Source organism: Porites lutea, chromosome 9 (assembly GCF_958299795.1).
Source record: "Porites lutea chromosome 9, jaPorLute2.1, whole genome shotgun sequence".
In the NCBI taxonomy this organism is placed as follows: domain Eukaryota; kingdom Metazoa; phylum Cnidaria; class Anthozoa; order Scleractinia; family Poritidae; genus Porites; species Porites lutea.
Genome location: NC_133209.1, coordinates 3,356,836 through 3,370,000, shown reverse-complemented (window position 1 = coordinate 3,370,000; position 13,165 = coordinate 3,356,836). Strand labels below are relative to the sequence as shown.

Here is a 13,165-nt window from a genome sequence, read left to right as displayed (position 1 = left end):
AACATCAGTGTTTGGTGTTTTGAAATCACCGTTGAATGCTTCTGATTGAGTCGGCATTTACAACACTGAAAAAAGTACCTCAGTGAAGCTATCACTGACTGAAAACAGGTTTAAATACACCGCAATAGTTTAACAGTCAATAGTTCAACAGGTTATCATTTATTTGCTAAGCACACATGTTGAAAATTTGTTTGTGATATTCAAGCATTACGGTTCTGGGTGACTCCAGATTTGTTCTTCAAGAAAAGGATAATTTACTATTTTTTAGCTTCAATGAAAAATTTATGCTTACAGCTATTTCACTAAAAGTTAGCGTAAAACAAGATGAAGATTCTAATAACGCTTTATTTGCTTTCTCGACTGATAAATTTCGACCATTTTAAAAGTGCCAAATCTTTAAAAATGAAGATAAGGCAATAACGAAAAAAATTTAATGAAAATTACTCCCACTACTTTGACAAACACACGAAAAAACAACATTTAGCGATCCAAAAATACAAAGAAATACGCCAGATTTTAAGAGAAAAATGTCAGGTTTTGATTTAGGCATTCTAGAAAACATGGAACTCTCTAGACGAGATTGACGGACGTTTTTTTCTTTCCCACAGCTTCAGCCATTTTGAACATATTCGTCCAGACGATGATAATTTTTCGTTTGATTGTTTTCAGCAAAACTAAATCCGACGAAATCAAATTCGATCGACGTCAGAAACCAACGCTACAGTCGTGCTTACATAAGTCAAACTCCTAAAACGGGCCTTATTCTCTTAACCAGATATTACCTTATTTTCAGAACATGCATCAGTATAGAAGAAGATCCTCACTCAGTGAAATTCTCGAGTCTTTGTCTGAAACAAGAACGCCACTATGCCAAGAAGGATCTTTGAGACAACATCCCGCTATACAGGACCTCAAAAACAATAAAACCCTCCGAAGATGCAAATCTAACCCGGAAAAGAAAAAATACCAAAAAAGCCCCCAGGAGTGGCAACGTATTTTGGACAAGGAAAGAGGCTACATAACAGATCTGATCGCGGACAATGAACCAGCACCCATCAGAGCTCAGCCTCAACTCTCATACTTTGCCTATTTAGGAAGCAGTGACCCAAGGAAGGAAGGCTATCAGTCAGTGTCGTTTTCTGATGCCACAGAGACAATTATTAACCTGGGAAATGCCATCTACTTTCAAAATCAGACAAAAAGGCCATCGAGTACCGCAAACCAAGTCCCAATGGTTAATGAACAGCAATGGTATACCATTAGAGAGCCACCGGTGAAAGCTGACAACACAAGGCTTGTAGAGTGTTGTTCGTGCATGTGCTGTGTAAAAGCATTGTTTTACCACTGTACGAAAGACCATGAGCTGGAAGGCAACTGGGCTGCTCAACCATGCGCATGTGCGGAGCCTGGAGTTGAGTGCGTGGCTAGATGGGGAATCCTGGGAGTTTTATCTCTACTCATGCCTTGCTTACTGTGTTATCCTTTTTTGAATGGATGTTGTTAGACTTGTATTTATTTAAGCAAAGATTGGAAACCATAAACTGACCGATTTATGAGAATCCTTTGTGTATTTATACATCAGCAACTATTTTAATGTCAGAAAATAGTTTAATATAAGAGGCAAGATGCAAACGTTTTGCCCATTGTTCAAGACGCTGAGATGTTAACGGTGTATTTCATGTGCTGTATTACTTGTTTAAAAGAGAGAAACGCGTTTGGGGGGAGGGAAAAGGGAGGAAGATTTGCAAAACAGAAAAAAAAACGCGAAAGCTATAACCAATATGTATGCAAAATAACCGAGTTTAATCCAATAACAATCTTTCTATGAAATGCATACATACATACATGTACATACATAAAAATACATTATTTATTTATTTATTTAAACTTAGAAATAAAATTTTAACATGCCTACAGGTACGGAGTAATATTCCAATCCGGGCAAGCCGTATACCTTAAATCAGGGTTCTATCTGGGATTTATCATTTGGGGGAGAAGTCCTGAGTGACCGAAGGCGACAAGCCTCCTCGAGGGGTCCGCCCCCCACTCCCCGAGATTTAAATCAATTTTCCTCAATACTGGCATAGGTAATGTATGGAAAGCGGTGTGGCGAATGTAATGAGACTAGAAGATAATTAAACTCTGTTCACGAACTGTGCCTTCACTGAGTTATCGTTGTATTACTTACGGACTTAAGCACATAGTGATCCCAGTTCCTATATGGATACTGTAATCACCTACAAAATAAGAACAAGGTGATGCTCGTCATGCTCTTTAAATAAACCTTCCATTGTTTCAGAAATACAGCAATTCCAATTAACGTTGTCGACAAGCCTACGCCACAGGTAATTTCATAAAGAAATATATTCACCACTGAAACTCTGCCATAAAAGCAACTCTTTTGTCACAAAATCACAAAGGCAAACATTTTGTAACGTTTTATGTTGTTCTATGGCACTGAAAAACCTTACAGCTACCCATACGATCTTGCGTGCGTGAGTAATTCACAGAGCCTGCGTTACACTTTCCAGCGGAAAACAGGTGACGCATATGTGGTAACATCATTGGTTTGAAAGTGGTTACATTTTCCAAAGGCATACAATTGTCGAGACCTCTTTTAATCCGAATGGCTTACCAAAAACAGCAGGAAGCCGTTTCTGTGCATGTGATATTCCTAAGTGAGTTTAACGCGAAGCTTACACAAGGACTGGCGTGATGTGTTTGATGGCAGGCGGTAAAATCCGATCTCATGTTTAGTTCAGGTTTTTTTTCTTTTTTCACGGTCTTGAGTGATTTTTTTCCCTCAGTCATCGGTGCTGAGCGCCATTTCATCTGTTTCATGATTTTCGCTACTCAGCGAGACTGGAGCAAAAGAAGAGTACAGTTAGGATTCTAAAACAAAGTCACGACTTTTAAAGATAAGGGCAAACCACCGACACTCTCAGTCCATAAGGTTGAACACGACGGTGATACGTTGGTTCCGGCCAAACATAATTCAACTTGAAAATACTAAAGGAAAAAATGACAATAATTAATTTATATGCAGTGAAGCCGGATTGACACTTCACCAGTTCAGGAACGTTTGGAATTAAGCCAGTTTGCCATTGAATAAAAACACTCTTACTCTAATTTTCAAGAGACAGATTCTTGTACTATCGACCTTAAATTTTCGTTTGTTAGTGTTTGTGCCTCACTTTTAAAAGTGTCAACAATTATCCACAGCCCATTTTTCCGGATGACTACGATGCTTTAACGAAACAATGTGAGAACACGATCAGAAGAAGGAAAAGACTTCTTTATTAATAAATACTCTTATTCCTAGAAATAAAGAATTATGCAAAGTTTTACGCTAATGGTTCCAAGAGCGTTACTGAGTTATGTATTTTTCATTAGTTATATTCAAAAACTATTTATTATACAAATGAAATATTCATGTATTTCAACATTGATTTTGTCTCTCTTTACGGGTTAAAGCGCCAAACAACGTATACAAAATGAAAATAAAGCAGTTGCTAAGAAACTGGTTTAATTTTTAATACGTTGCGAGGAATAGAAATTTTCAAATTTAATTTACAGAAAAAAAATTCAAAACTAACTCATTGAAAGTTTCAAATAGTAAACCATACTGGCATACTGTTATTTTGTTCAATGCCTTTTTAGAAAAAGCCAATTTATCAACAAACTACCTAAGTCTAAAGATTGATGACTCGCAATAAAATGTGGTAGAACTTCAGAGGAAGTTGAAACGAGGAGTCTTATTTGTTGTTATCATAAACACGACGGTTTTTTCACTTCAATTCATGTTTTGAAAACCGTCTTATCAAAGCCTACATTTTTCTCATTTATGAGAGGTTAAGAATTTCTTCAGCTTTGACACATTCTGGAAATTTTCATTTGAAAAACTGCCCGCTGTTGACGGGCCGTCTTTTTCAATAAACATACTCTAGTGAAAAAATTTTAATGGTAACTGAGACCACCTCACCGTTCTGCTCGATCCATGATAATTCGAAAAAAAACCTCAAAACCAAAAATTACCATCACTGAGATACAGCTGTGAAGTTATAAATAAAACAAAAGCTTCAGTATTTACATAGGCAAAAGGAAGTTCTCATATTTTCTACTTTCCAATGCCAATTATTAAAAGAAAAACACGCTCTACAGCAATCTTTGGGAAAACTTGGTTCTTGTACTTAAATTTATTGTTCCTATTCTCTGTAACCTTAAATCTCTTAAAAGATGACCTCAAAAAGGTGTTCTTCATTTGCTAAGGTGAATTGTCTCAACCGCATGATATTTAAATGTTATTCCGCTGTTTAATATTTCAAAAGCTCTGATCAACCGGTCGCCGATTTTTGTAATCGTGAGCTATTGTTAACGAGCTAATTCCGCCTTTCGATTCAGTCCGTTTAGCTTAAGGATTTTGCAGTGCGCATAGGAGCTTCTAGACCCCATTTAGAAGAACTGATTTGGCAATCGAGCGAAAATCGTAATAACAACTAAAATATTAAACACACTGAACACCAATGGGGAATCCAGCAGCTTCTCACCTTCTCAAGATGAACCTAGACGAATAAATTTATCGGAGTAAATGAATTTGTTCTATCGCTCTATCGAAACAGTCAGGAAATATTATATAGTGATCTTTAAGGCGAGGGTTTTCCCGGATCTAAACTGAAAATTTTATGTATTCGTCTACTTTAACCAGCTACAAAGGTAGTCCATTAGTAAGAGGAACTCATCTCCTTTCTTCTAGCTGTTAACGTCTTTGAAAAAGCGGTCGATATCTAGTCAATACAACAGATCAAAAGGGTGAGGCGAACAAACGGAAGCTCAATCTGTCTATTCCTTTAGCACATCTTTTTGTTATTGCTTCTCACGAAAAACTGTGAGATCTGCTCTAGAGTTAATAGTGCTCATCTTTTCCTAGGAGATATTCCATCGTAAACTCAAACGTAGCATAATATATTGCGAATGTAAACACACGACTGCAGACTATTAGTTTAGTTTACTTCGCGCCCGCTGGATCCAATAACCGCATAAGGGACGGATAACACTGAACACCACGAACAAACTCATTCTGCGTAATTGTGCCATCATTGTCCCGATCTAGTTTAGCCATCAACTTGTGAGTAAACTTTTCTGGAGTGTTTTCATCTCTGGGGAGATTTATCCTGTCACCAGCGAGTCGGAAAATCCCTCGCACTATCTCTAACATCTCGGCACGCGAAACAGTGCCACTTCCATCGCTATCGTACATCTCAAAGGCCCATCGTAGTTTCTGCTCTTGCGAACCTCGAGAAATAATAGAAAGCCCCTGAATAAATTCGTGAAAGTCAATTGTGCCGTCTCTGTTTTTGTCAAAAGTGCGAAAAACGTGCCCGGCGAAAATAGTGGCGTCGCCAGTGGAGTAGTGATTCGTATACATTTCCGCGAATTTCTTCTGGGACATTTTTCCGTTCGGACATTTCTCGCGGAACGCTTTGTGCCACTTATGGAGTTCGTCTTCGGAGAACTCGGTCGAAAGTCGCAGCTCCTGTATGTCCTCTGGCGTAAGTTTGTTCTTGTTTCTCTTTGAACTAGAAGAAGAAGAAGAATTGGAAGCCGACTTTTTTGAGCCTTCGTTTCCCATTTCAGTAACTAAGTTCTGAAACCGTTCGCGATTTTCCCGCCCCCGGTTCTGCCGCCGCCAGCAAGTTGGTGAAACCCTAAAAGCAGGAGCAATGTTGAAATTTAAATTTACAGGCTTGTGCTTGACTGCTGCAAGACGCTATTGGTCACTTATTAATTTGCATAGAAAAACTCTACCACCTCAATGAAGACGCTTTGTCAATGTGACGGCACACAAATTATGACTTTTTCGTTTAATCTTGTCAAAACTGAAGTTAATGATTAATGACATCGATAATCTTAAGTTTTCAATCGGATAAACCTGGGACAACGATAGAACAAAATCAAAATGACAAAACATAAACTAACAATAATGTAAAATGTACTATATCGACGTAACAAAGCGATATTTTGGGTAATTTCAACAGTGTTGCACAATCGTGTTTGTTCAGTTTGAGGTTCAAACACTTATTCAGAATCAATTTTTCATCTCGCTTCTTTCAACGCTAAGAAATTCAATGACGGTGCATTTTTAGCATAACATGCGAATAACATGCTTGACACAGGTTTTCAATTAATACAAAATAAGCTCTGTCGGCTGATAAGGGAGCAATTAAGGCCAAAAGTTACCACTGTTAATATTAATATGGTAAAGGTGACGTACATCTTCAATTAATTCGACACTACGTTTATAGCGTTTTGTAACTAGCAAGTTGGTTACCGAGCAAATGGCGAGTTTTACCATTTCGATATTTTCTTTTTTACTTATGTTTCTTATTAGCGTTACGCCTTGAAATCGTCCAGTAAATGATGTCGCTTGCTGACCAGCTGTTTTTCATATTTTCGAGTAAAAGCTAGATCACAACTGCACGGAATACGCAATCATGGACAAACGATTGTTTTCAAAAAGTTTGTCTGTCTGGTGGTATCAATTTGGCATTAAAGTTATTCGATATGGGTATATGGCGTCGCCAAACTGCAAAACAGCAGAAAAAGTGCTATTGTTTATCTTGGACAAATCTCGGATTAGCTTTTATACAAAGATGTTAATCTCTGGTTTTCCCTTCTCACAGCCACTGACAATTAACAGAATTGTCTAGCGGGAGATTTGCAGATTAACCAAAAAAAATAGAACCATTTATCTTGCAGTCTTAATGCGTGAGCTTGCAATAAAAGTATACCTTATAAGTGTTAAAACCTTTTTAATTTTAACAGTAAAGAGGAAAACAGGCGAGTGTTTATACATCAAGACAGTACCTTATCAAAACTGTTTATAGCTTAATGGCGTGCTTTTTAAAATACTAATCGCTTCATGAGAGAAGTCCACATTTTAAAAACACAAGGTTAAGTTTAAAGAATATATGTTTAGGCACAAAGTAAGCATCATACTCAATGCTTTGTTTCAGACCCAGTTCATGAAAACTTGAAAAAAAAACATAAACATTATTCCACTTAACGCTAAGAATTATAATAATCCCGCAGAGTAATGTTTCTACAAGAAAAAGGAACCAAGCCATTCAATTTTAACTGTTGAGCCATAAAACGAGTTTAGTTACTAATTGATCCTAATTAAAAAGGGCATAGTCGTTTAATTTCTGTCTCCGCAAATAGTCTTTATACGTAAGAACAAGAGCCATTATGGCTCTTGGTAAGAATAGACCTTGTCACGGTTTTCGACGCCATCTTGACGAGTAGGCAAACGCGTGCGAAATTACAGTGTTTGTATGAGAATCTAATTTCGAATAATTTCCGTAAAATGGCTGTTCTGAAAAAAATATGACTTGTAACCTAAAGCTTCATTCCTAAGGACTCTACTGAAAAAACTTGAGGGCGTTACATGCACCAGAAGACCTAGAACCACTTTTTAAATTTCCTATACATTTGTCTGTAAGAAAGTCCCCGGAAAATTACAGACAAATATATGGAAAATCTAAAGCAAGCCTCTGGAGAAATTTAGCACAGGTACGCCCCCAAATTTTTTTAGGTCAATCCTTTGCTTTGTAGCTTTAGTTTACAATTAAATTTTTTTTCAGAACGGCCGTTTTACCGAAATTATTCGACAATAGATTTTCATACAAATACTGTAATTTCTCACACGTTTGCCTACTCGTCAAGATGGCGTCGAAAACCGTGACAAGGTCTATAAGGGCCAGGTGCTCCGTGATACTGATGTGCGGCTGGAAGGAAAACTGAGTCATCAGATGATGCAATACCATTTTGGTTTTTAGTGTCATCGTCTTATTTTTTGTTTATTTGTTTTAAGTCGCTCGAATTGCTCCGTTGTCCTAAGTTATGTAAGTCTCGACTTATTTTGTTGATTTTAACATCCAGCATTCAAATGTCCCACAAATGTCCGGTAAGAATTTATTTCATCAATCAGAAGATAGTGGGCCAAGAAATTGGTGGCAAAAACCGCACCATTTAAGTTAACTATGAAACAAAACAATACGAGACAAGAGTAGTAAAAAAATGAGATGGGCAAAAATATAGCGATCTTCGAAAATTACCCAGTTCAGGCGTTGTCAACTACTAGACAATCCCAAACAAGGCAGAGTATGAAAATTCCGCTTTTCGGTACATCTTTTTAGCAATTAACTTACAAATTAAAACGATATAAACTTTTATCGTTTCAGCGTGCTTGAAAGTATTTAACGTAGATCTAATACGCAAAATCCGATAACGTAACCTTCCGTTCATAGGTTTTTTTGTTTTTGTTTTTTGTTTATTAGGACAATCACTTGCTGATCAAAAACTCGATATAATTTACTGGAAAATGTTCCTGTTTAGCCTTAAAGGAAGAGAGGACTTCATTTGAATATGAACGTTTTTCTGATTCCCAGGAAAAAGGTTTCAAACACGCGTCACCTTGAAAACGTTAAAAGGCAGGCAGGACTTCCTGAAACGTAACATTAGATTGCCCTTTCTCGATTAATTTTTCGCCTCATTTTAAAGTCTTAAAATAAAGCACTTCGTAACGAAAAATAACGTTGTTTTCTTACTAACATTGAAATTTTCAACATCGTGATTATAATTATATGGTAGTAAAGCCTTACGTAGTAATCAGCAGCCTTATTTCACCAATTTGCTGGTTCGGACTTACGGGATTTTGTTTCAGAAAACATTAAAATCGCGGGGCAAGGGGAACCTTACCTACACCCACTGGGGAAGACAAGTTGAGTAAACTGTGGGTGGAAAAAAGAACAGAATATCCTTTTGCTGTTTTTTAAAGGAATTTACAGATTGGTTTGACAGTCGCACCTACTTTGCTGAACCATCTGTTGTTCTTGGAAGAGTCCGTTTCAGGATAGCTTATCGGAGGCACCTTTTCGCAGCCATTATCTCGCCCCTACAGATTATTTCGCTCCTTTTGTTTATGTTTTATCAGCAATCTAAGATCAGTGTATAACCCACATGATGAATAACCCACGCTTGTGAAATATATACCTTGGACTATCTGGTACCATCTGTCTATTCTATTTCATCAATGCCTAGACGTAACAGATTTTATCCTTCAGATTTTTGTCATATCAATACGAGGGCGTTTCATCACTGATAAAAACTTCCCTCTTCTAGCGAGTTTTTTTACGCCTTGAAGTGTTGTCAGTCAATTAGATCGTTAATATAAGGGTGATCGGCAGATGGCACCTTTTATCTCCAGTTAAAATCTTCCCACAAAATTTGTTATCATAAACGCCAACTCCCGGCAAGCACGTAGCTTGTTGGTGAGGCAGTTCACGAAAAGCAATAAACTCTGACCCGTTATATGAATATGCTGAGTGCATGGTGAGGAGGAAATTCCTGTAAGAAAGTCCTCGTTTAGTAGTGTTAATTCAACTCAGCCAAACAGCACCAGGTTACCATGGCAACTAGATTCCGAGGTTTGGAGATGTTGAGATCATTAAGAACAGATTAAAAATCATTGCATACACCACGACACACAGGCTAACCAACAATTATTTGCGCAGCACCACGAAACACGCAAGTTTTTTAGTCTTCACGCACAATTCCGTTCTTCGGGTGTCGTTTCACGCTTTTCGTGAGATCATGGCTAAGCGCAAACGGATAGACACAATGCTGTTTCACTTTCAAACTTGGCAAGTGTTGGGTTAGACAGGAAAATTACTGAAGATTTATAAACACGATAAGCGTCATTCATTTGTTACGAATTATGCTTGAATCACGCTGAACCCATGTACCTAAAAGACATTTTTCCTGCCGCAGCTACATGGAAAAATGAGAGGGCCCTGGGGACGAGTTTGCGGCAACGGTAAGCGCTCGATCTAAACGAGTCGCTAGGGAGCAAAGCTAATTGTTAAAGAAAACAACGAAAGGCAAGGCTTGAAACATTTTTACAGACCCAAAGTGTGGGGTGTCAACCGCTCGGCCACCACACCTTCAACTGGAAAAGAACTATGGAAATTCTAAGAAAAACTCTTCAGATCAACGTCAAAAAATTCTTAACAAGAGGGGATAGACTTAAGTTCTGCAGGACTCCAAACCAATTGCGGCCGTCTAATGAAATCTCGAAAAATCAAGACTTTTAAAGAGAGGGCCCTCTTAACACATTTTTCTCAAGTAGAGCCTAGCTAAGCGGTTTAGCGGCAGTGAAAAAAAAACGAAATTTACAACTTGAAAGTGTAATAAAAATAAGAGTTAATTAATATTTTATTTTCCTTTCTATTCACAAATATCAAATGTTCGGTAATAAATCATTTTTCATTATCAAACACGATGAACGCGTCAAGAATGGTTTCTAAATACAATGTAAAGCTCTTAAATCTAAAAATTTTTGACCGCTCCTTGACAAAAGACTAAGTTTTGGGAAAAATGTTAAAACTTGATCATTAAATAATTGGTTCAATTTCTGTCGTTGCAATGCCGGGAAATGCTTGTGTGGAGATCCACTGATCTATTAGCACTTGTATGTAACAAAATAATAACAAAGGTTTGTCAACTTTTTAAAATTTTATGCCACGGGCAGAATTAAACCAATCACGTAAAACGTTTGGGCGAATAATATAAACTGTCCATAATGTATCTTTTGAAGTGATAATTGTGGTTAAAAACCCATTATCGAAAAACCAAGTGCTTGAAAATAGCTAGAAAGAAGGGCAGCCGACATTATGGCTACAGCCAAATCAAAACCAGTGCCAAGAAAGGATAAAATAAGTGTTTGGACGTTACCAGAAGGGTCACAGCCTGCTGTTCGCGTTCAGGTCGACGGAGGAAGGATTTTAGCCGAAGATCTTCTCCAAATAGTCGGTAGAACTCTTGAAATTCGCGCGAGTAGTCTGCAGTTGTTTGGACTCTTTCGCGGGATCGAAAACCCTACGAAAAAATATGGAAACAACGAAATGATTTATCTTCCCTGTCGCTACGTAATTTCAATTCAAAAGTGGTCTTTTGATATTGCGAGAGAACAAAAATTGCTGAAAACGGATGCTGGAGCAATGCGCCTGATTTGTATACAGTGTATCGAGGATATTCGATCTGGCAGACTCAAGCCCAAACCTGAACACATTCCACTCATGGAAGAATACAGAAACCCGGCCTTTCCATGTGATAAGCAGTACGTGGAGCTTTGTCAGAAGATGTTTGGTTATGGCTATGTTGTCCTTAATAACTGCACCGTTCAAAACGATTTGAAGGTGAAAGACGTACGTCTCAGAGAAGGAATGAAAGTGGATTTGATCGCCAACCGCCGAGGGTTAATGATTAAATCGCGTAAGTAAGACAATAATACCTTTCTGGACCTATTTTTGAGCTTAGCTGCATCGTAAGAGGACAATCGGACAACAAATAGCTTTCCACCGACATTGCTATAACACGGCTATATTTACCTCGGATCCGAAAAGGTGCGACCAGTCTATGTTATTAGGCAAACGTTGGAGAGAGGTGGGATTTAATAACCTTTGTTTATATTTTTAAAAAAAGGAACCCGCAGAAAAGCACGCAGAAAACGAGAAGAAAAAAGAGTGTTACTTACTGGTAGTTTCAGTAATTAATTAGTAAACTACATTTCCCGTATTAGATTAATATAGTCTAAATTCGATAAATTTGCTCGCATTCTCACCCACCAAAACGAGATTGCGAGCTTCGACGTCGAGTCGAAATAACTCGAAACGTAACTATAACTCGTAAGTCTAACTCGAACTTTACCTTGAAGTCCAACCCGAACTCGGATTCCTTGTCAATGGAACTTGGACTCCTGATTCTAATCGTTAGTGGGATTCTGGATTCCTAGAGCTGGAGCTCAGGATTCGGGATTCCATAAAAAAAAATTCCCCGGGTTTCAAAATTTCCGAATTCCGAGATCCGGATTTCCTTAAAGGGGACGACAGATTGTGGGGACGGCGCAAACAGCTTTTTTCCCGCTCTCTGACTTCGCGCCGGTCACCGGTCGTTTCGATACAAGTTTATCCATTTGAGGTGTAAATAGTTCCACGTATTTGGCTTAAAGAACGAAGACATTCACCCAAAATGTTTTTCTTGTTCACTCACAAACTATACTTGAAGTGAACAAAATGTTTGTGCAATTTCCCTTCTTGTGTTTATATCGAAACGACTTGTATCGAAAAGACTTTTAATCGAAAGGACCGGTTTCCATTCGCGCCACAACATTATCTAAACTCCTGGAACAGGCTTGGTTACTTCCCAGTATCAATTATCCTTTCCCCGTTCAACAGAAAAAACAGTGTTTTTTGCTCCATGGCGAAAGATTCGTCGCTGGTCACAAGTTCAAGGCGACAGCATTCACTTCGAGATTTACTTCACCGAGGAGCTTCGTTTCGAGTGGGTGGAAGTGGAGACTGAACAAGTGGCCTACCTCATGTCAGTCATCGCCGAGTTTGTTTACCTTATGAAGAAAGACTACGATGAACCGGAGGTCAAGAGACCCAACTGGCTCAAAGGAGGCGAAAAGAAGAGGTTAACGTGGAAACTAATCAAGAATGAGCTGTTTTCCACAGAAAGCAAAGATGAAGAAGACGAGGAAAAGCCGTGCCAAGGTTTTGATAATCTCGAAGATGAGGCTTCTACTGATGAAGAAGAGTCAAGTGATGAGGAAGAAGGGGCGAAAGCGTTGTCGCCTTCAAGACGAGGCTCTCAATACCTTTTTGGTTGAATAGCTTAATCATGGTTAAAGGGGCTCTGTCACGGCAGTCCACTTCATTTTGTTTAATTTTGCCAATTACTAGCCCTCAATCGCTATGGAACTTAAAGTAAGTAAATAAATTACATGGAAATGACAAAATCAGAGATTGGAGACAAACAACTATGTCTCCTGCGCATTATTTTTGAAGTTGTAAACAGAAGAGATCAACTTTGAAAAACTGTTAGGCTGAACAGTTTTCAAAAATCCTAATTTCAATCCGTTTCAGTCTTCTTCAGTTTTGCCCATCCGTGGCATCTGTTGTATCTGTGGTGTTATTTTAACCTTCCTTTAATGTTTTAAGCGGTTATTTTTACGTTTCCCTTAATTTAACGGGCATTTTGTAATTACCTAATTAGGCTTAATTTCGTGACACTGCTCCTTTAACGACTGCCTCTTCTCTCATAA

The 13,165-nt window shown here is 38.2% G+C and overlaps 2 protein-coding genes across 2 annotated transcripts; one reads left to right on the top strand and one right to left on the bottom strand.

Moving 5' to 3' along the window:
• Positions 1-3,274: 3,274 nt before the first annotated feature.
• Positions 3,275-5,944, bottom strand: LOC140948312 (neuron-specific calcium-binding protein hippocalcin-like). The gene has a single exon (XM_073397541.1). The coding sequence runs from the start codon at positions 5,627-5,629 to the stop codon at positions 5,006-5,008; it is 624 nt and encodes a 207-aa protein (XP_073253642.1). The 5' UTR covers positions 5,630-5,944; the 3' UTR covers positions 3,275-5,005.
• A 4,563-nt stretch (positions 5,945-10,507) lies between these two features.
• On the top strand, positions 10,508-12,743 carry LOC140948282 (uncharacterized). Its single transcript, XM_073397513.1, has 2 exons — positions 10,508-11,331; positions 12,294-12,743. Exons 1-2 carry the CDS (start codon positions 10,731-10,733, stop codon positions 12,728-12,730), a joined length of 1,038 nt encoding a protein of 345 aa, XP_073253614.1. The 5' UTR covers positions 10,508-10,730; the 3' UTR covers positions 12,731-12,743.
• Positions 12,744-13,165: the final 422 nt, after the last annotated feature.